Source organism: Rhododendron vialii, chromosome 13a (assembly GCF_030253575.1).
Source record: "Rhododendron vialii isolate Sample 1 chromosome 13a, ASM3025357v1".
NCBI classification, from domain to species: Eukaryota; Viridiplantae; Streptophyta; class Magnoliopsida; order Ericales; family Ericaceae; genus Rhododendron; species Rhododendron vialii.
Genome location: NC_080569.1, coordinates 7,563,717 through 7,584,687, shown reverse-complemented (window position 1 = coordinate 7,584,687; position 20,971 = coordinate 7,563,717). Strand labels below are relative to the sequence as shown.

The 20,971-nt window shown below is 38.1% G+C and overlaps 1 protein-coding gene across 1 annotated transcript; it reads left to right on the top strand.

The window, feature by feature from the left end:
- The first annotated feature begins 2,872 nt into the window (after window positions 1-2,872).
- LOC131314316 (ABC transporter G family member 31) lies at window positions 2,873-20,595 on the top strand. The gene is made up of 24 exons (XM_058342863.1): window positions 2,873-3,255; window positions 3,939-4,059; window positions 4,155-4,243; window positions 6,901-6,985; window positions 8,015-8,177; window positions 9,513-9,589; window positions 9,697-9,841; window positions 10,887-11,188; window positions 11,255-11,536; window positions 13,359-13,675; window positions 13,759-13,919; window positions 13,998-14,101; window positions 14,541-14,697; window positions 14,813-14,878; window positions 15,216-15,334; window positions 15,419-15,751; window positions 15,856-16,146; window positions 16,235-16,318; window positions 16,441-16,574; window positions 16,671-16,898; window positions 17,622-17,793; window positions 18,407-18,494; window positions 19,644-19,810; window positions 20,014-20,595. The coding sequence occupies exons 1-24, from the start codon at window positions 2,921-2,923 to the stop codon at window positions 20,278-20,280; spliced, it is 4,287 nt and encodes a 1,428-aa protein (XP_058198846.1). The 5' UTR covers window positions 2,873-2,920; the 3' UTR covers window positions 20,281-20,595.
- Window positions 20,596-20,971: the final 376 nt, after the last annotated feature.

The following is a 20,971-nucleotide window of genomic DNA, read 5'->3' as shown; positions in this document are numbered from 1 at the left end:
CTTCTCCTCAGCCTTTTCTATTTATAATGCTTCAATTGACCTTAGGTAATCATAATTCTTTCCTAAGGTAGTTATTAGGCAGATATCCTTACTTAAGTTTTGCGTTGATACCAAATAAAATTCGACTTTACGTTTTTTTTAATCCAGTGGACGAAATGTATAATTATCATTTTTCCTGCAAAACTAATAATTCAATGTAGATGACAAAAAAGATAATAGTTATAGCCAATCACACGCATTTTAGAACTAACAGCATACGATGTGAGACTTCTATATATGTGTCAATAATTTAATGCTCATTGGTAGGCTTTTAATATGCAACATAAAATTAATGGCTGTTTTTTAAAGTTGTGAAAGAGAGAGAAAAGAAAATGAGAGTTGTGAAGGAGAGAAAATAAAATGTGTGTGTGTGTGTGTGTGAGAGAGAGAGAGAGAGAGAGGGAGAGAGAGATTACAGGGAATGTGCATCGTTTTCCTGGTTTAGGTTTACAAAAATAGTAAAGAAAAATTTAACTAAGTATGAAAGGTACGGAGGAATTTTTCAATTTTCTCTTACTTTCTTTTTCTTTCCCTTAGTTCAAAACAGGAATCGGAAGGCATGTAGTGCACCCGCCGCACTACACCGTGTAGTGCGGCCGATCCGACTGTCAATTTCCGTGCAGACGGTTTTAATTTAATCTGAGCTCCTACAAATCCTAGCCGTCCATTGTTCGGATAAAAATCCGAGCCGTCCATTGCCAAGATGGACGGCCAGATTGGGCACACTACACGATACGTGTAGTGCGAAAGATGCACTACAACACCCCGGGTCCTCAAAACGGGAACACACCCTTAAAGAAAATTACAAACTATGAGCTGCTCATTTGATAAAACTAGCTTAATACAGTCTAATTTGAACTTATTTTATTTAGTTATTGAGAGCTGTTAACTAACTGAATAACGCAAAGAGTTAAAAAAAAAAAAACCATTAGTTGCCTTGCCCACTACGAGATTAGATAAGCTGATGCATCAACAATGGTAACTTGAACTGGCGGAGAAGGAAAGGAGTATAGCTTTGTTGGGGGTATAGCTTAACACAGGCCATCCACAGTGAGATAATCAAAAATGGATAACCAAAAGTTGACACATCAGCTTTTGATTATCCATTTAAGAGGTTGCTAAGCTTAACAATGTTGAGGTCCACAATGGTCACTTCTGGTCCATAACTAAAATAAGGGATACACTACAATTCCACTCTCTCTCCCCTTGTGTTTTCCACCATTGATCACTTCCCTCCATTACACTTTTTTTTTTGGCAAAAATATATCGATTTTCTCCTTTAATTTTGGAAAAAAAAATTGGCGACTTCCTTTCCTAATATTATGAATTTGAAAAAAAAATCATGTACTAAAAAAAACAACAACAGATGTGTTCTTGAATTTGTAAAAAAATGTAAGGTTCTTTATGTATTCAACCACAGGGAGAGGAACGAAAAAAGAATAAAATAAAAACGGAAAAAAAAAACGTGAAATACCTTAATGCGGCGACAAATGTTTTCCACCATTGATCACTTCCCTCCATTACGGTTTTTAAAAAAAAAACAGATGTGTTCTTGAATTTGTAAAAGAATGCAATGTTTTTCATGTACTTAACAACAAGGAGATGAACGAAAAAGAATAAAATAAAAACGGAAAAAAAAAGTGAAATACCTTAATCCGGTGACAATGAGTTGAATTGTAAATAATTGAAAAATATGAACTTCACTTTTGGAGGGAAAGAAAAAGAAAGAGTTTGTGGCTGAAGAAAATGAGATATAGAGCAGGCGAAGAAAATAAGAAGAAAATACCATTTGAAACACGCGTGTACATAAATTTTAGAACCAATTAACTTATGTGGTAGACATCCACAAATTTTGATTATTGAAAAAGGTTGCTAGTTTTGGTTATCCAAAACCCAAAATTTGATTATTTCTAAGAATGTTGTTAAGTTTGATTATACCATTGTGAGCCATATTTTACCTCAATATTGTTAACTTTAAAAATAATTTGTTTTTGATTATGCCACTGTGGATGGCCTTAACACAACGATTTTCACTAAGTTTTGCTACGAAAATAGTACAGCTAACAATGGGAGAACCACTTCAAGTTGGTAATTTATCATCTCTCTCCCCCCGTGGTGATCAAGGTTCGAGTCCCATGAGGGACGGGATTTTGGGGGCCAGAGTTATGAATAGCATCTGAATTCTCCTGTGCTAACTCTAATATCCCTTACTAACCCCGCTAATGTTACAATTTGAAAGAAAAACAAAAAAAACAAAACATTGCTCTTGCCATTTCCGGAGTCTATTTGCTAAACTTGCATATGCTTTTATCGGTCCTACATTGCAACTCATCAAAGCGCGATTCGCCTTTGCTAATGGGCAGTGATTTTCACACTATATTTTTTCGATAATGCGCTTCGTTTTTTGTCATTCAGGAAAATTTTTATATGTAATTTTTCCACTAAAAAAAAGAAAGAGTGCATTTACTAAAAAAAAAAGAGAAAGTGAAAATCAATTTCCTCACAAATTCTCTTAATACACGTGCGAAAAATGGAGTAGTGATGAAAATGACCATTCGGTTTACGTGGAAGTTTAACACGTGTCCAAAAGATCAATTAGGATGCCTTGCTACTGATAGAGCGAGAACAGGGCAAATGCTTGTAATTGTAAATCCCAACTAACTTGAGACTCCAGGGACAATTCCGTCATTTCAACGCCTTCAAAACTTCCCGGGCCACCAGGGCACCAGGAGTCCCCAATTCTGTTAGGGGTCGTCCCCTATAACCCCGGGCTTCGTCCCAATCCCCACCTCTCACATGCAGAGGTTTGTTAGGGGAGTGAGAGTATAGAGAGAGAGTAATTGGTTCTAGAGAGAGAGCGAGAAAGAGAGAGAGAGAGGGAATGGCAGCGTCGGACGGGACGGAGTACTTCGAACTGGACGTGGAGGCAGGGATCGAGGGGGGGTTCGCTCGGGCGTCAAATGCGGAGTCGGTGAGGCAGGACGAGGAAGAGCTCCTGTGGGCGGCGCTGGCGAGGCTGCCGTCGCAGAAGCGGACGAACTTCGCGTTGCTGCGGCGGACGGCGTCCGAGTCGGACAGCGGGGAAGAGAGGACGGAGACGGTCGACGTCAGGAAACTGGACCGTCCCAACCGCGAGCTCGTCGTCAAGAGGGCCTTGGCTACCGCTGACCAGGACAATTACAAGCTCCTCTCTGCCATCAAAGAACGACTCGATAGGTGAATCCGTCATCACACTCTGTTTCTCTCTCTACATACACATTCATATGTATATGTATATGTTCGTCCATTGAACTGTATGCATGTCCGTTTACGCAAGACTTTCTACATGTTTATTGATTTTTATTCCTTTTTACGTAGCTACTATCAATTATTAGGTTCAATGCATCAGGAGTAAATAATTTCATCCTGATTTAGAAGTTTTCGTGATGTAGTAATTGATTTCCATGATTGCCTTTTAAACGGCTTCAAACGATCGATCTCTGATTGTTAATTGTGTATGCAAACTTACTGGTGATTTTGGAACGATAACGATCCTCTGTATCGAGAAACCTCTGTACCTACCAAGGAATCTCAGATTGGATTGTGTGAGGAACTTTTTGTTTATTACTAATATTTGTATGCGATCCAACGGTGCGAGATTTCTCGGTACAGAGGATCAGCATTCATTCTCGGTACAGAGATTTTGTATGCGTTCTATAGAAATTGAATCGAGAATTATCTGAATCACATTTGTAGATTAGTCTGTGAAATTCTAATTGATTGCTAATTAATCTGAATTTTAGCGATTAGTTTCTGTGTATAAATCACGTTTGTAGATTAGCTTGTGAAACTCTAATCGATTGCTATTCAATTTGAGTTTTATTGATTAGTCTGTGCGTTTATCTTTGATTGTGAGACAGAGCTGGAATAGAGGTTCCGAAAGTCGAAGTGCGGTTCGAGAACCTGGATATCTCTGTCAATGTTCAAGTCGGCTCGAGAGCTTTGCCTACTCTAGTCAACAATGTTCGTAATCACATCGAGGTAGCGTGTTCTCTCTCACTCGTTTTCAAGTTTAAAACCGATCGAATTGATTCCATGATATCTGACCATTGCGAACTGGTTTCAACTGAGTGCAGCGTATATTAACTGGTTTGCGTATATTCCGCCCAAAGAGGCATCGTTTCACAATCTTGAACGACATCAGTGGGTTTGTGAAACCGGGAAGGTAATAGAGTTCTTCACTCCTACGATTACTCCGTGTAACAGAATCGTGAGTCTCGTGGCTGAGTGCCCGAGATATGGTCGTCACGGGAATGGGGATGGACCTGATGTTTAAGCTTTTTTTGGTTGCTTATCTCTAAAACTAAAAGCAAAAGGGTTTAAATTCTTTCCACCTAAGACCACCGGCCCCAACATGGATTTATTGTAGAATTCTGAACCATTTATCTTGTAGGATTCGTTAAGTAGTATACACACATAAAAAATCAAGTTAATCAGACATCGATAGATACATTAAAATTTGAATTTTGGTTTATAAAATGGATGGTTAATAAGTTTAAAGTGAAACTTTTCATGATGGTCCATTTTATAAACCAGATTTTTTATATACGTACCGATATTTGACCAAGCTGATATTTTTTTAGAATACACTATAGATTCTACAAAATGAATGGTTCGAATTACTATAATATCATGGTATGACCTACACACGGAGGTGGTGGAAACTTTGGGTTTCCACCTGACAAAGTTTCACACTAAAGTGGTTTCTATGATTTGCTCGTGTTGTTTGCGAACAAGCAATTAGGTGCACTAGAAGTGTGGAATTTAGCAATACATTCTTAACGCAGATCAATTTTTTTTTTAATAAACCCAGAACTTTGTGCTAGTTTTTGCGAACTATTTTTTAGAAGACTAATTTTATCGTTCACTTCTTTGATGTTTAGTTTTTTAGAAAATTTCAAAGTGGCACTCAAATTTTCACTCTAATATTACCGAAAAATCTGAACTTCACTTTATTTTAATTAAATACCTGGACTTGTAAAATCTTCAAATTGAGGCATCTGTCGTTAGCCTCCACCCATTTTCTTCACAAATAGGCTGATGTAGCTCATTTCTAATGTTAAAGGGCCCCACTAGACATGTTAAGAAGTGAACTCAATACACACAATCACAACCCATGCCAACCCTACTTCACTTTCAGAGTATCACTTGTTTTGGGTATGAATTAGTGTACCAGTTAGAATTAGCTATTATTCATTGATTGAACTGAATTTTTTCTCACTAAATAGTGGTGCTTGGTACCAAATAATAATCTGTTTTTGACCAAAAAAAAAAAAAATCTAACCATTAAGACATCATTTCATAGATAAGCATAATATATTGCTTACATTAAAGAGAAATGATATTGATACTCCAATAATTGATGCAGGCATTTTAAAATACAAAAGAAAGTGACTTTAAAGTCACACTGATTTTGAAGTGCCTGCATCAATTTTTAGAGTGTCAATATTATTTCTGACGTTAAAACAGGGGGCAAAAGAGTACTAAACCTACATTCTTACATCAAACCCTACCCTTCAACCTAAAAACTAACAAAACACGTTCTCTTCTTCCACCAGGAAGTTAAGAGTTCTTCCACCAGGATTTGCATCAGTCCGTGAAGTGCGAATCATACGCTCACTGCCGTAGAGAATGCAGGGTTTGCCGTCCATGGTTGAGCTATCAGTGGTCTTCATGCTTGAACTGTCAGTGCTCTTCATGGTTGAACTCTGAGTGCTTTTCATGGAGGGAGGGGAAGGTTTGGTGTTGAAGAGAGGTTACAGAGTAGTGAGAGAGAATGGAGACTGATAGTGAGAGTAGTGAGAGAGAATGGATACTTATAGTGAGAGAATTGGAGGGCAATGAATTAGGTTAGGTTTCCCGATTTCCCTCCAAAAGTGGTTGGCATGAGTTGTGATTGTGTGCATTGAGTTCACTTCTTAACATGTTTAGTGGGGCCTTTTAATGTCAGAAATGAGTCACATCAATTGATTTGTAAAGAAAATGGATGGAAGCAAACGGCAAATGCTTTTAGGAATTTTGAAGGTTTAGATGTTTCGGTGGCATTGAAGTGAAAGTTCAAGTGTCATTTTGAAATTTTTCTTTTATTTTTCCCTCCGTAACCTTTGTCCTATGCCGTATAAGGATTTAGCATTGTAGTACACACATGACGCTACACAATCACTGATGCTTAGAGCATCTCTGGTCCAAAAACATTTTCAGGGAAATTTTCGAACGTATTACAATTGAAACTTGAAAATATTAACCCTCCCGTGTAAATTGACTTATAAAAGAAGCGAAATTGGACTAAAGAGTAGAGAATATATAATTTCCTCCTAAATCTAATGTTTTGTGAAGCTTATGAGGGCACCGAGGGATCCTGTAGGGCGGGGTGTCCTACAGCCCCCTATAGAGCAGATTCGGTTTCTTCATCTCTGGAGTGCTTGGATTTTAATTCGATCAATGGATTGTCAAATCAATAGGAGCTCGAATTAAATCTAAGTTCCCGTGCCAAAATGGACGGCCTGTAGTGCGGAACGCCCTAGGGGATTTCCCTTTCCAGCATGTACATAACCTATACTTCAAATTACACATCTACTTCCTAGTCTTCATCGTCTTTGTAAAGAGACTACATAATTTGTTCGGTGGGCATTTAAATGAAAAGATAAAACCAAATTAAAATAGAAAAATACGTACATTTGAAGAAGTTACCTATTGCTTAGTTCAGTTGAGGTACCATATTCACACTCTGGCTGGGAAAAATAATTTGAATTCCATTCGGTCAGGTTGTTAACTTGTTATGCATGCATGATATGTGTATTTTTATTTTTCGGCTATTGCCAGGATGACTCTACTATTGGGCCCTCCGGGTTCTGGTAAATCCACATTGCTCTTAGCTCTGGCGGGAAAGCTCGACCCTGGCTTGAAGGTTAGTACAGTTTGTGCACGGGCGCATCACGTGTTTGGACAGTCATGTAGGGTTAATTGACTATTCTTTTCATTCTTGATTAATTTATTGCAGTATATTGATTGGTTTGTCGATTGGATTGTATACTCAATCCTGGTGTTGTCTGGTTTGTCAGGGAATCTCCGGCCGTTACTTGTACTTTTACTAAAAGCTTCGTTTGGTACGAAATATTTCAATGAACAAATTCAAATCTAAGCACAAGTATAAACTCACAAAGGGATACTAATTTTCTCTTGTAAAATTTGAGTGAATATTGGAGTCCCTATTGATTTGAGTAAAACTCAATTTGACATAAATTTTAGTTCAGAAGTAGTGGATTTTAGGGTGTTTTTACTCAAATTTTGAGTTTGAGTTAAAAAAAGGTAGGCTGGAGATGCTCTTAGCAGGTTCACTTCGTTGTTCAGGTACTGTATTCTGAATGTATATAAACATTAACAGGGACTAGAATTCTTTCCGTATATTATCATTAGCAAGAGCCGAGTCATATTAGATGGTAGATTTCAAGGGTTTGATTCAAGCGATTGGAATGAGAGAATTTCTCAAGAGGAGTTTAAGTGGCCGGCCACAACTGTTGTCCTACTGCATTATGTAAATCTCAGGACAACAGTTATGGCCGGCCACTTAAAGCCCACTTGAGAAATCCTCACATTCCAATCGCTTGAATCAGACCCTTGAAATCAATTCGGAGAGATGGCCAAAGTTCATGGGTTAAAATTGATGGAGTAGGATAGAGTTCAACACTCTGCATTTGATTTGAACTTTTGACTCAGGGTGAATGATCTTTTGGGTTGTCTTAAGCAATGTATGACATAACATTGGGCCTTCTCGACATTGTGATGAGACATCAATCGGTTTGAAATTTAATGTACTTTTTCAAAAGGGAGGATTACCTGTATAAAATGTGAAGGAACGACTATATTGGGAATTTACTAAGAATTCCTACTAACTTTGAAGATCTTCTCAGATAATAATTTTAATGTTTGGTTTCAGAAAACCGGTAATGTTACCTACAATGGTGAGAAACTAGATGATTTTTGCGTTCAGAGGACTTCTGCTTACATAAGTCAAACAGATACCCACATAGCGGAACTAACTGTTCGAGAAACTTTGGATTTTGCTGCTAGATTTGAAGGTGGTGGCGGAGGATTTGCAGGTTTGTTGCTCTAATTGACAAAGCAAAAGTTTATATAGATTCTGTAGTGGTTCAGTAGTCTACAATTAGATTTTGGAGGGAATCTAATGTCTCTCATCAACACTGCTCTAAACATTGAATCCATCCTACCCTAATATCTTGTCATTTAGCAAATGCGAGTTCTTTGTGTTTGTAGATTCGGTATCTTCCTTGCTGCATTTGTCAAGCAGTACCATATTTGCCTAATTTATTATCAGGATATGCGTTCATTTTAGTCAATGCCAGAGAGCTTGATAAATTGCGGTCAGCGCCGCCTTTATAAGGCTTGCCAATAGGCAAAAGGGGTAGAATTTAACTGTGCCACAGTTTTCCAACAGTCATTTACAAATTTTCTCGGATGTATTGCTACAGCTTAATGGCACATATGTTAAGTGTTTACAATGCATCGGTTTATTAGGGTTTGGTATTATAGATAGATAGATACTTTTCAATTACCCTTCTAGTGGGGGCTTATTTCGTGCCACTACTTGTAACAGGATTTAGTACTTTGACTAGCCCTGGACCTTGACTTACTTTGTTTGACTTCACCGATTGTCTCCTTCACTTGCAAAAACACGAAGCAGTCAGAGACAAACCGGCCAATGGGATGTGGTCAGTGTGCACTTTGATGGTTAAGTTAGCAACCGAGCTAAATGACTTGATTGATCGGACTCAACCAAGATAGAGTAGGGAAGGCTATGTTTATCTTAAGGAAGGAGAGAGAGTAGAAAGAGTAAATATCTAGCTTACAATGTATATTTCATCTCATGTTCATGAAACTTTTTTTTTTTTTTTTTTGCTTGGCGAAAGTAGTAGTAGTTAGTGAGGTTTAAACACCTGTCAAATGCATGGGAGTACATGTTGCCTACCACTCCACTTGCCTCATGTTCATGAAACTTAGCTGACCTCTTGAGTCTTGGATTTTTATTTTGTTTTTTTGTTCCTTCAATTTTGCTCGAGTTTGTAGATGCTCTTAGTTCGTTAGTAGTTTTTGGACATACCTTTGGAACTTTTATGATTCATAAGGCTGTCCATTTGTTTACCTTTTCGTAACCTCTTCATAAATGATTAATGTTGAACTCCTCCTGCGAACGTGATTCTAAATCCTGTAAAGATTAAGACACTGAAAGATTTGAAGGGAACACATTGAAAGCAATGGTATCCACTGCTTGTCCGTCTCAATGAGGAACTTATGTGACTTGGCCAAAATTTGTTAATTGATTATGCGAGGGCATTTGAGGGGGCGCAATTTTGGGGTTTAGGCCATAATTCGCGGTATAATGAATTCTTTCTTTTCGTCTAATCTCTCATTTGCAGGATATATGGAGGATCTTACTCGTTTAGAGAAGGAAAAGAATATACGCCCAAGTCCTGAAATTGATGCTTTTATGAAGGTTGCAATCATAAACTTTTGTTGTTTTTGAATTTACCAGGGCTTTAATTTAGATTACAAATGAACTACACAGTTTGTAATGTTTCTGCTCAAAATGTGATTGTTCAGGCATCATCTGTTGGTGGTAGAAAGAATAGTGTCTCGACGGATTATGTCTTGAAAGTGCTTGGCCTTGATGTGTGTTCGGATACAATTGTTGGTAATGATATGCTTAGGGGTGTTTCAGGTGGCCAGAGAAAGAGAGTTACTACAGGTCTCTCTCTCTCTGCTTATTCGTGAACTCTTCGATTCATATTTTTCACTTTCTCACGTTTAAATGCTGTCAAATATGCACGATTAGCTCCCATACCCTTTGCAGTGGAGGGATATTCATGATTTTTGTTTTATGGATAGGACCTTGAAGAAATGAAACTGCTAAGAATGTGAAGAATACATGGTCATAGCACTATGGTTGTTCATGGTCCAGATATTTAATAAGACTATGTGCAGCTATAGTCATGTAGTATTTCCAGGGTGCTGTCATCGGGAAAACGGTCTTTAGTATCTGGACAGAATTCATAATTTAAGATGCATGTGAAATGTAATTTAGCCAATTGCATTGATATTTATAATTTATGTTCGGTTTGTCCAGTTTGCTCTCAAATGTCATCTTTAGTTTACTTCTTCTTCTACTATCTAGATGACCTAGAACCATCATGACAAGGTGACTAGGTCATAGTTGTCAAAGTTTTGAAGCATATGAGATCATTGGGTGAAATCAAATATGGTGACTCGATTTGTTTTAATGGCTTCCCTGCAGAATAAGGTCCCTTATGAGCAGTAAATATAGATCAAGAAATCAATGGTAAGACTACAGTGCATGGCCTGAATAAATTTTGAGTTGTACTTTATCATTTTTTTAAAGTAGACGGATAATCCCCTATTGAAAAAAAGTAGGAGGATGACCGGAAAGAAATGGAAGTATAAGCTTAGTTTTATCATTCTAGTGTAGCTAGTGCAGTAGACGATGGGGTCTTGTCTAGGATTTTCAGCTTTTTGGAACGAGTATGAATGCTTCAGCCATCGATACAACTTAGCCAGTTTGTATCCTGTTGCCTTTCTTTGTTGCTGTGGTCTGAGGTTCAGATCCCAATTCGTATGCTCACCTGGCGATCATGATATTCCTTTAGTGTGGGGTGACATCCAAATTAAAGAAGCTTGTACACTCTTATGCTTAGACTTCAGAGGAAGTACTGTAACGCTGTCTTTGTCAGACGATTCATTATCAATACTAGCTGACTAATGTTATACTGATGTAGGAGAAATGATTGTTGGGCCAAGAAAAACCCTTTTTATGGATGAAATTTCAACTGGACTTGATAGCTCTACAACATTCCAAATTGTCAACTGTGTACGGAATTTCGTTCACCAAATGGAGGCTACAGTTTTAATGGCTCTTCTTCAGCCTGCACCTGAGACATTTGATCTGTTTGATGATCTGGTATTATTGTCAGAAGGATACTTGGTGTATCAAGGTCCTCGGGAAGAAGTATTAGATTTCTTTGGATCGTTAGGTTTTCGGTTGCCACCTCGTAAGGGAGTTGCAGATTTCCTTCAAGAGGTAGTTTTTGCTAAAGAACACTTCATTTTGATGCTTTCCTAGCTTCTAATCTTATTTCATTTCTAGGTAACCTCAAGAAAGGATCAAGCACAGTACTGGGCTGATTCTTCAAAACCATATACATTTGTTCCTGTCTCAGAAATTGCAGAAGCATTTAAAAATTCCAAATATGGAATGTATTTGAAGTCCTCTCTCTCTGTTCCATATGATAAATCCAAGAATCATCCATCAGCTCTGGCAAAGACAAAGTTCTCTGTATCGAAGAGGGAGCTTTTCAACACATGCTTTTCACGAGAATTGCTTCTGATTAGGAGACATCGTTTCCTTTATATTTTCAGGACATGCCAGGTATTCTTTACCTTCCACGTCTATGAACTCATGTGCCCTTTTTTTTTTTATAGATGACCATGTATAATGAAAGATGGTGTACCTACTTAAGATATATCTTCTCAAACTCAGTTTTGAGAATATTCAGCTGCAAAGAGGTGTTAGAGTGTGTGTGTGTGTGTATATATATACATATACATACATACACACACAGCCCTCCCTATAAGGGCGCCCTTATACTTGTTAAATGTGGACATCGCTTGTCAGCCGTTGGATTGTGTTTTCAATGGTCCGGATCTGCTGATGGTCATAAATGGTTTATGACCATCAGCAGATCTGGACCATTGAAAACACAATCCAACGGCTATGAGTTGACGTCCGCATTTTCTAGGTCTAAGGGCGACCTTAGCTGAAGCATTGTGTGTGTGTGTGTATTTTTTTTGAAAGGCAATTTTTTTTTTATTAATCGCTGAATTGAGTAGATATATTCTTTGTTCAGCACAAAACACCTTGCAGACAGTTAAGTACATGAATGTGCTTGGGTACCCAATCACATCCGACCGTACTTTTTTATGTCCCGGAGGATGAACATATAGTTCCGTAACACTTTTTCACTCTATACGCCCAAGCTTTTTTCTTTTTCCTTAGCTACTTGCATAGCATTAATAGTACAGTCTGTTTGGAGACCTTGGAGTCTTGGGCAATCAAAGTTGTGTATTAAATTGCCTAAGCTATATCTGTGGCAGACAACTGCCCTGTATGGTCCTAGCCTAGTTCTGTAATTGACTCAAATCTCGAAGTTGATAATCATTTTTGTGTTCACAGGAGATTGGATCACCTGAGTCTGTTTTTTCAACTTGTCATTCTGGATTCCCTTGGAGAAACTATGAATCTGTGTTGGGACGTAAGGCTCGGTTTGGTTTGGTTTGGTTTGGTTTACACAGAACGATTGCCAGTACTTATTCCTTACACTGTTAAATTTAACCACTAGGATACTGTCCACATTTCTAACCTTCAAAGTTCAAATGTGAGGAAATGACAAGGAAACACATTTTTAAACAATAGTTTGAGCATCAGTAAGTGGCTATTGAATTATCTCGTTTGCAGCAAAACATGTAACATCTTTTCTACTTGTAAATTTAAACTCAATAATCTTAGACTTTGTGCACTTAATCAGTTGACCAGATAGAGAAAAGTTACATGAATCCGTTTCTTTCATTGAGCTTTGTCAAGGGCCACTTGTTCACACAAGTGGATGCAAAGTCATTTTCTAATTATTCGTCTGATACTGTGACCCAAATTATAAAAGATGATACGGAAGCCTCAAGGCTCTAGGTAGTGTTTAGCTCTATCTGTTTTTTCAGTCTTTAGTTATTGCTAAAGAAATAGTACGCCTTGATAACATTCATAATGGGTGTTTAGGAGGGGTAAAGTGGATACAAACCTCAACTTTGGCCGTATGCCCCAAGTGGATGTCGCTGTGCTCGAACCTGCAACGTCAAGTTGGTAGGCTAAATTTTAACAGTCTGAATGTATTTACGTCATGCTAGTTTGCCACTTTTGCTTAGTACTGCATGCCGAATCATGCTATTTTTCCATCATAAATCACTTCTATTCCTCTCTCTCTCTCTCTCTCTCTCTCTCTCTCTCTCTCTCTCTCTCTCTCTCTCTCTCCCCTTATTGATAGTGTATCTTAGACAGAAGAGGTGATGCTTTTATTATTTAACAGTTATTCGACAAATCTCCACTAGGTGTATAGTCTTTGCACCTCAAACTGTACATCTTCTCTTCCTTGAATTCACATAAAGAGAGTTTCTAATTTTTTGTAGTTCATATTTTACAGGTTGCATTTGTAGGGTTTGTGACATGTACGGTGTTTTCGCGAACAAGAATACATCCAACGGATGAGATAAATGGAAGCCTCTATCTTTCTTGTCTGTTTTTTGCACTGGTGCATATGATGTTCAATGGATTCTCTGAGCTGCCTCTTATGATATTTAGACTTCCTGTTTTTTACAAGCAAAGAGATAATTTCTTTCATCCTGCCTGGGCTTGGTCCATTACTAGTTGGATTCTGCGTGTACCTTACTCAGTCATTGAAGCTATTGTATGGTCTTGTGTTGTATACTACACCGTTGGTTTTGCACCTGGTGCGGGGAGGTATCTCTTGTTTGGCCACAACTATCTTTCAGATGTCTATTTATATTTTCTTCATACTCATCAACAGCACTTAAATGTTACAGGTTTTTCCGCTATATGTTCCTACTCTTCTCAATACACCAAATGGCATTGGGTCTGTTCCGGATGATGGCTTCTCTTGCACGTGATATGATCATTGCCAATACATTTGGGTCAGCTTCATTGCTAGCTATATTCCTGTTGGGCGGATTTATCATCCCAAAAGGTAAGGCTTGTTTAGTTTTCATCCGATGTCTTCTACGAATACCTTACGTTTTAGTTGACGGAGTTCCTCTTACCTCAGACATGATCAAGCCATGGTGGTCTTGGGCATTTTGGTTGTCACCATTATCCTACGGGCAACGTGCAATTGCTGTAAACGAGTTTACTGCAACAAGATGGATGAAGGTGTGTGTTAGAGCTTGTCCCACATTGGTTAATTATAACCTCCAAATCTACTCTACAAGCCTGGCAGCCTCTCACTCATTGCCAATTGATTTTGAGTTGGATGCTTTAACATGGTATCAGAGCTAGGCTTGCCCAGTTGTTTGAGCCATAAGTGCACATTGTTTCATTTTGATCCCAATGTTATGAATTGTTTGTTTACCTCTTCACATGCGGGTCAGTGGTCGCACGTGTGGGGGAGCGTTGGGGCTTGTCCCACATTGGTTAATTATAACCTCCAAAACTAGTATATGAGCTTGGGTAGCCTCTCCACTCATTGCCAGTTGATTTTAAGTTGGATGCTTTAACCATGTGCTTATAGGACCCCTGGACAACTGTACTTTCTTTCTTCAGAATAATAGCCATACTGATCTGGTTACCTTTTGTCACTATGACTTTGCAGACATCTGCCTTTGGAAACTCTACAATTGGATACAACATCCTCAAATTATATGGTCTACCCAGTGATGGTTACTGGTATTGGCTCGGAGTTGGCGTTTTATTGCTTTATGCTGTGTTTTTCAATATCATGGTGACTTTGGCCCTGGCGTACCTCAAACGTATGTCTCAAACATTTATGTGCTTTGTATTCTGTTTTAGTGTCATGCGGCCTGTGTGGAACGTTCATGCATGTAATCTTCAATAACTGTTGGTTTCTTGTGTTTTCTCCTTTAGCTATCAAGAATGTCCAGACGGTGATACCAAATGCCACAATGGAAGAGAGTTCAGCTGCAGATGGTGGTCAGACATCCTCTTTTGCTCTGACAATAAATTTGTTTCATGCCAATACTGCCCAGTGGATAGTGGAGCTAGCTGGAGATAAAGACATATTTAGTGTCTCAACACATGGATAGTGGTTAAGCTGGAGATAAAGACACTGTTTAGAATTTCAACACGTCACAAATTTCAAGGCACTTTATATGCATCAATACCTTTTATACACTTTTTACACACATGTGAAGGATATCCACCTCCCATTGGGTGGCGGTTAGCATTTCCCTTAATTTTTTGGTTTGTTGCTTTAGTGGACCATTCTCCTCAAATACTTATTTCACATGTGTTGAACATGATTGAGCAGGAAATAACCAGGTTACTGGAACCGTCCAGGAAAGGCCGAAACAAAGGGGAATGATTCTCCCATTTCAACCCTTAACACTGACTTTCCATAACGTCAACTACTTTGTTGACATGCCAAAGGTGGAATTTACAAGCTCTTAATGTTTCCTTTTGCATGCCTTTTTTCTTTTTTCACACAATGAAAGCAATCTGCCTGTGTCTTAGGAAATGAGCATTCAAGGCATTCCAGAAAAGAAGTTGCAACTCTTATCCAGCGTGAGTGGAGTATTCTCACCTGGCGTTCTTACAGCTTTAGTTGGATCAAGTGGAGCTGGTAAGACCACTTTGATGGATGTCCTTGCGGGTAGGAAAACTGGTGGCTACATTGAAGGGGACGTTAAAATCTCAGGGTACCCAAAAGAACAGCGTACTTTTGCAAGAATTTCTGGTTACGTCGAACAAAATGATATACATTCCCCTCAAGTGACAGTTTTCGAGTCTCTCTTGTTCTCTTCCTGTCTTCGCCTTCCCAAGGAAGTGGACGAAGCAAAAAGACATGTTAGTTCCACTAAACACTGTTGTACCATCAGCTTATGGTACAGCTTGCTTGTTCAGTTGTTTTGTACTATTCCATAACACATTTGCACTGTCATGTTCTGCAGGAGTTTGTTGAAGAAGTGATGCTATTGGTGGAGCTTGACACTCTAAGGGATGCTTTGGTAGGTTTGCCTGGTAGCACTGGCTTATCTACGGAGCAAAGAAAACGTTTAACAATTGCAGTGGAGCTTGTGGCAAATCCTTCCATAATTTTTATGGATGAGCCTACGTCTGGACTTGATGCAAGAGCTGCAGCCATTGTTATGCGAGCTGTTCGTAATACTGTTGATACTGGAAGAACTGTGGTGTGCACCATACATCAACCAAGCATTGATATATTTGAAGCATTTGATGAGGTTAGCCAGACTTAGATTCATAAGATAGCAGTTTGAGTTGTGCGTAACAAAATAGTCTGGTTTCATTGACTGGGTCATCATTGGGCAGCTACTTCTTATGAAACGAGGAGGACGAGTAATCTACGGCGGGAAGCTTGGTGAGAAGTCACAAACCATGATCAACTATTTTCAGGTATGCTTCTGTTGTACACTTCTACTCCTATACAACCACAGTCATCACTCTGTAGTCTCTTTCTACACCCATCTTTCATACCAATACTTGTGTTGATCTGCATTTATACTTTCATTGCCCAGGGGATCTGTGGAATCCCTCCTATTCCCATGGGTTACAATCCTGCAACTTGGATGCTAGAGATCAGTACGCCTGCTGCTGAACAGAGAATTGGCCAGGACTTTGCTGAGATATACAAGAATTCTCAACAATTTAGGTGATATCTGTTCATTTTTGTGCTACTCAAACAAACAATGCTGTTAAGTTATATGGTGGATGTATTTAATGTTTAGTTTTGTGGTATAAAATCCAGGGATGTTGAAGATTCCATTGAGCATATGAGTATTCCACCTCCTGAGTCAGAAGCTTTAAAATTCGATACGACATTTTCTCAAAGTGCACTTTTCCAATTTAGATCTTGCCTATGGAAGCAAAACATTGTATATTGGAGAAGTCCATCATACAATGTTGTCAGATTATTCTTTACTGCATTGAGTGGACTGATACTTGGCACAGTATTTTGGGGGGTTGGTTATAAAAGGTAATTTTGTTTTTGCTCTTGGTGTTGAAAGCCATTTCTCTATTTTGTGCACACACTTTTCAGCTGTCTGTCCCTTCCTTCCATATCAAATTTTAAAGGATGATCTTCCACTTGTCTCTAATCTGCACATAGATACATAAAACGACATAGCCCCTCTAGGGCGGGCAATGCTTGGAGAAATCAGGTTACCAGTCTCTTGAAATGACTTAGTCAGTACTCAGTAGCTGTTTTCTTGAGCCTAGAGTGTTATTGGTCATTGTGGAAGAAACACCTCCTTCTGTTTCTAGTTTTGAAAAATGATCTTTCACTTGTTTCTTGTATGGGAAGATATATAATTAAACACATAGGTAATATACATGGACATGGTAGCCCATGACAGACTTGGAATGACTTCGATAGGCTTTCTTGAAGCTGAAGGTGAGGTGTTTCCGTATGAAGACGTCAGATTTGGAAAATGATGAGTTTGCTATAGCATTTGCCTTACAAATGTTTGACAATGAGCAACTTATCAAAAAACAAAATGATAAATGTTTGGCACAAGCAGTTTTTTCTTTGGAAGTGTGGATAATTTGACCCTGGCCTCCTATATTAGATTCCTACCTTGTGAATATTTGTTAGAATTCAAGGGCATTCCAAATATGATTGTTATTGATTTCTTGTCATTCCCTAGGACTGTCAATCTTCGGTGTCCAAAATTTACCTTGTCTATTTTATCTTGTGCAGGGACTCGACTCAGAACTTATATGTGGTCCTAGGAGCTCTTTATTCCTCATGCTTGTTTCTTGGCGTCAGTAATGCGTCATCCGTACAACCAATAGTTTCAATTGAGAGAACTGTTTTCTATAGAGAAAAAGCTGCTGGAATGTACTCCCCATTTCCTTATGCTGCAGCCCAGGTTAGTTCTTGATACCGTTTCGTTGCGTATGTCATTGCAAATAGAAGGCCCTCAACCGAAATGTGTTCATTCGAATATTGGGAGTATAGGCTACACCTGCATATCTCTAGCATGGTGGTATCCAATGAGCTTTACTTTTCAGGAACTTCTTGCCGAGAACTTAATAGAGCTATTATTATTTATATCTGACCTATTCCTTGGAAATGGTCAACAAGAAATGAAATTAAATCTTCGTCACACTATCAAATATCTATGGCTTGTTTGGCAAAGATTCTTGGTTGTCATAATAGAGACCAGGTCAAGTTTTTATTGGTAAAACCTAGCCATTACCAATTGTAAGGGGTAAAAATGTAGTTTTAATCTATTATGTTGCATCCAACGGACAAATTACTGGGATGTGCACATAGAATTTCGTCGACTTACCCTTCTCAAAACCATACAGACTGTTCACGAAATTTGCAAGGTAATTGTTATGCCATGTCAATTGGACTGCACCACGTATCATTTCCTGGTTCTCATCTTCCCAAACACTATACAGACTTTGTAAAAATGTCAGAGTATTTTCCCTATGACAGTTTGCACAGGAAATAAATATCTTCAATTTTCTTGACAGGGCCTTGTGGAGATACCATACATTGCGGTGCAGACAATTTTATTTGGTCTAATTACATATTTCATGATGGATTTTGAAAGGACAGTCGGTATGATCTTTTTCACATGGCTTCTTTGGTTTTTTTTATATTCTTTATTTTAAGTTTAGATAATAGATCTTCTTTATTGCCAATATATTGTCCTTATATAAATCAATTGTTCGATTAAGAAGGAAACCATTGCCCTTAGGACTATGAAGGAACAAGGGATCCTACCTTCCACATAAAGTTCATGGTACCGGGAAAAGGATATAATTGACAGCTTCTTAACATCTAGCTTTTCCATGTCAGAAAGTTGCCTAAACTTTCCCTTGGTTATTCTGTTCCTTGTGCCCGGTCCTGGACTAACAGGGCAAGTATAGAATAATTACAGAGAATCGTCTAATTATGACTTTATGGTACGCCCAACAAGACACTGTACAGACTATAACTTGGCTAGTTAAAAAGCAAAATTAGCAGGAACTATTTTCTTCCAAAAAGTTCCTAGTTCTGACTCCGGGTAACAACATAACAATGGTACTTTTCCAAAATATTTACCTTGAGTAATGCAGCAGAGCTTCCTGCAAATCATATTTCGGAATTCACAGATTCTTATAGTGAGGTTTTTTTTTCTTGGGTACATGTAAAGCAATAATTATACACTAAAGCAAATGGAATTTATGAGTTTTCATTGGGATAGTGATGGAGACCTGTTAAGTACTTAAGTATATATTTAAGAAGTGAAAAATGACATTTGGCAGACACAGCTTAAATTCATGTTCAAACAAACTTATATCCAGGTAACTGGAATCTGCTTATCCTGTGTCTGCTATTTGCCTGCATTTAACTTAGAGACACAACTGATTCAACTGCATGGTGTGCAATTTTCATGATTTATCCATATTTTTCATATGGACTAAATTAACCGCGACAAATTTTTTATCTGTGATTCCCATTGTTATTGAGTCCAGTCACAGTGGCCATGATTATTAGTCAATGGAGCTTAGCTTTTTATTTAATTGGTCTGCCTTATCAATCTATTACCTCTTCTATATTTCCTCACAAATGTCCCTAAACCATTGAAACGTAGCACTGCTGACTTTTTCAGTGTATCTCTTTGCATAGTCATTGGCTGTGTACTTTAAGTCTGCCAATTTTGATGTTCCTTTTTTATCACATAAAATAGAAATGCATTGACGTGAATAAATTTCTCTATTGCAGGCAAATTTTTCCTCTATGTACTGTTCATGTTTCTCACTTTCATGTACTTTACTTTCTACGGCATGATGGCCGTTGGCCTTACACCTTCCCAAAACTTGGCTGCGGTTATTTCTTCTGCATTTTACTCACTATGGAATCTCCTCTCTGGTTTCCTTATTCCAAAACCGGTAAGTATCATATTTCTCTCATGCGACAAGTTGCTTTAAATTCCAATGTGAAATTGTAATCAGAACGTTAAAACCTCATTGCTTTTATTACTTTTCTCCAGCTGACCCTGACTTCTTATCCATCAGAAGAATCGCACTTGTTTTCTCTAAATGTGACCAACTTACGATTTTCTTCTTCTTCCACTGCTTTTGTCTTTATACAGAGTATCCCAGTGTGGTGGATCTGGTTTTACTACATTAGTCCTATATCATGGACCCTCCGGGGAATCATTACCTCTCAGCTCGGGGATGTGGAAACATTGATCGTAGGACATGGTTTTAAGGGCCCCGTGAAAGAGTACATAGAAGTTACTTTTGGCTATGGCCCTGGGATGCTTGGAGTTTCAGTAGCAGTGCTTATCGGCTTTTCTGTCTTTTTCTTTTCCATGTTCGCTATCTCTGTCAAAGCTCTCAACTTTCAGAAAAGATAAATGGAGATTGAGTTGAAGCCATGAAGGATATCAAGCCCAATCTCAACATCAAAATTGTGGACTCAACATATTGGTGATTGGTGGGGCCATACGTGTCTCTGGTCCGTTTTATAAGAATGAAAATGATAGGAAATAAAGAAAATAGAAGGGAAAAAAAGATACATTTTTGGTGTTTGATTAGCATGAATATAGTAGAAAGTGCTAGAAAGAAAATTTTCTTGTACAACTCATTTAAGCTTATGACTTTATAGCTTTCATTTTCTTACTAAAAGCACAATAAATTCTTATATTCTTGTGAAAGTGGTCATCTCTTACGACACTTCCCGTTATGTCCATAATTTTTCATTTCCCATCATTATTCACATTGTATGTTAAGGGTAAGTTAGTAACAATACACATTTTCTTTCAAAATTCTGACAAAAAACTTCTTTTTAATCAAACACATAGAAGAGAATAAATTTTCTCTTCCATCACTTCACTTTCTCTCATTTTCATTTTCCAACATAATTTTCTTTCTAATCAAACGACCACAACAGTAGACTTTCTTGTCATGTTCCGTCGATACAACTTTGGATTCTTCGTCCGTATTTTACTGGAAACTTTGTATCTTCAATATATTTTTTTGCCAAAATGTTTGGAGTTTCCATTGATAGAAGAAACAGTACATCAAAAAGAGCAAGATCCCCACAAC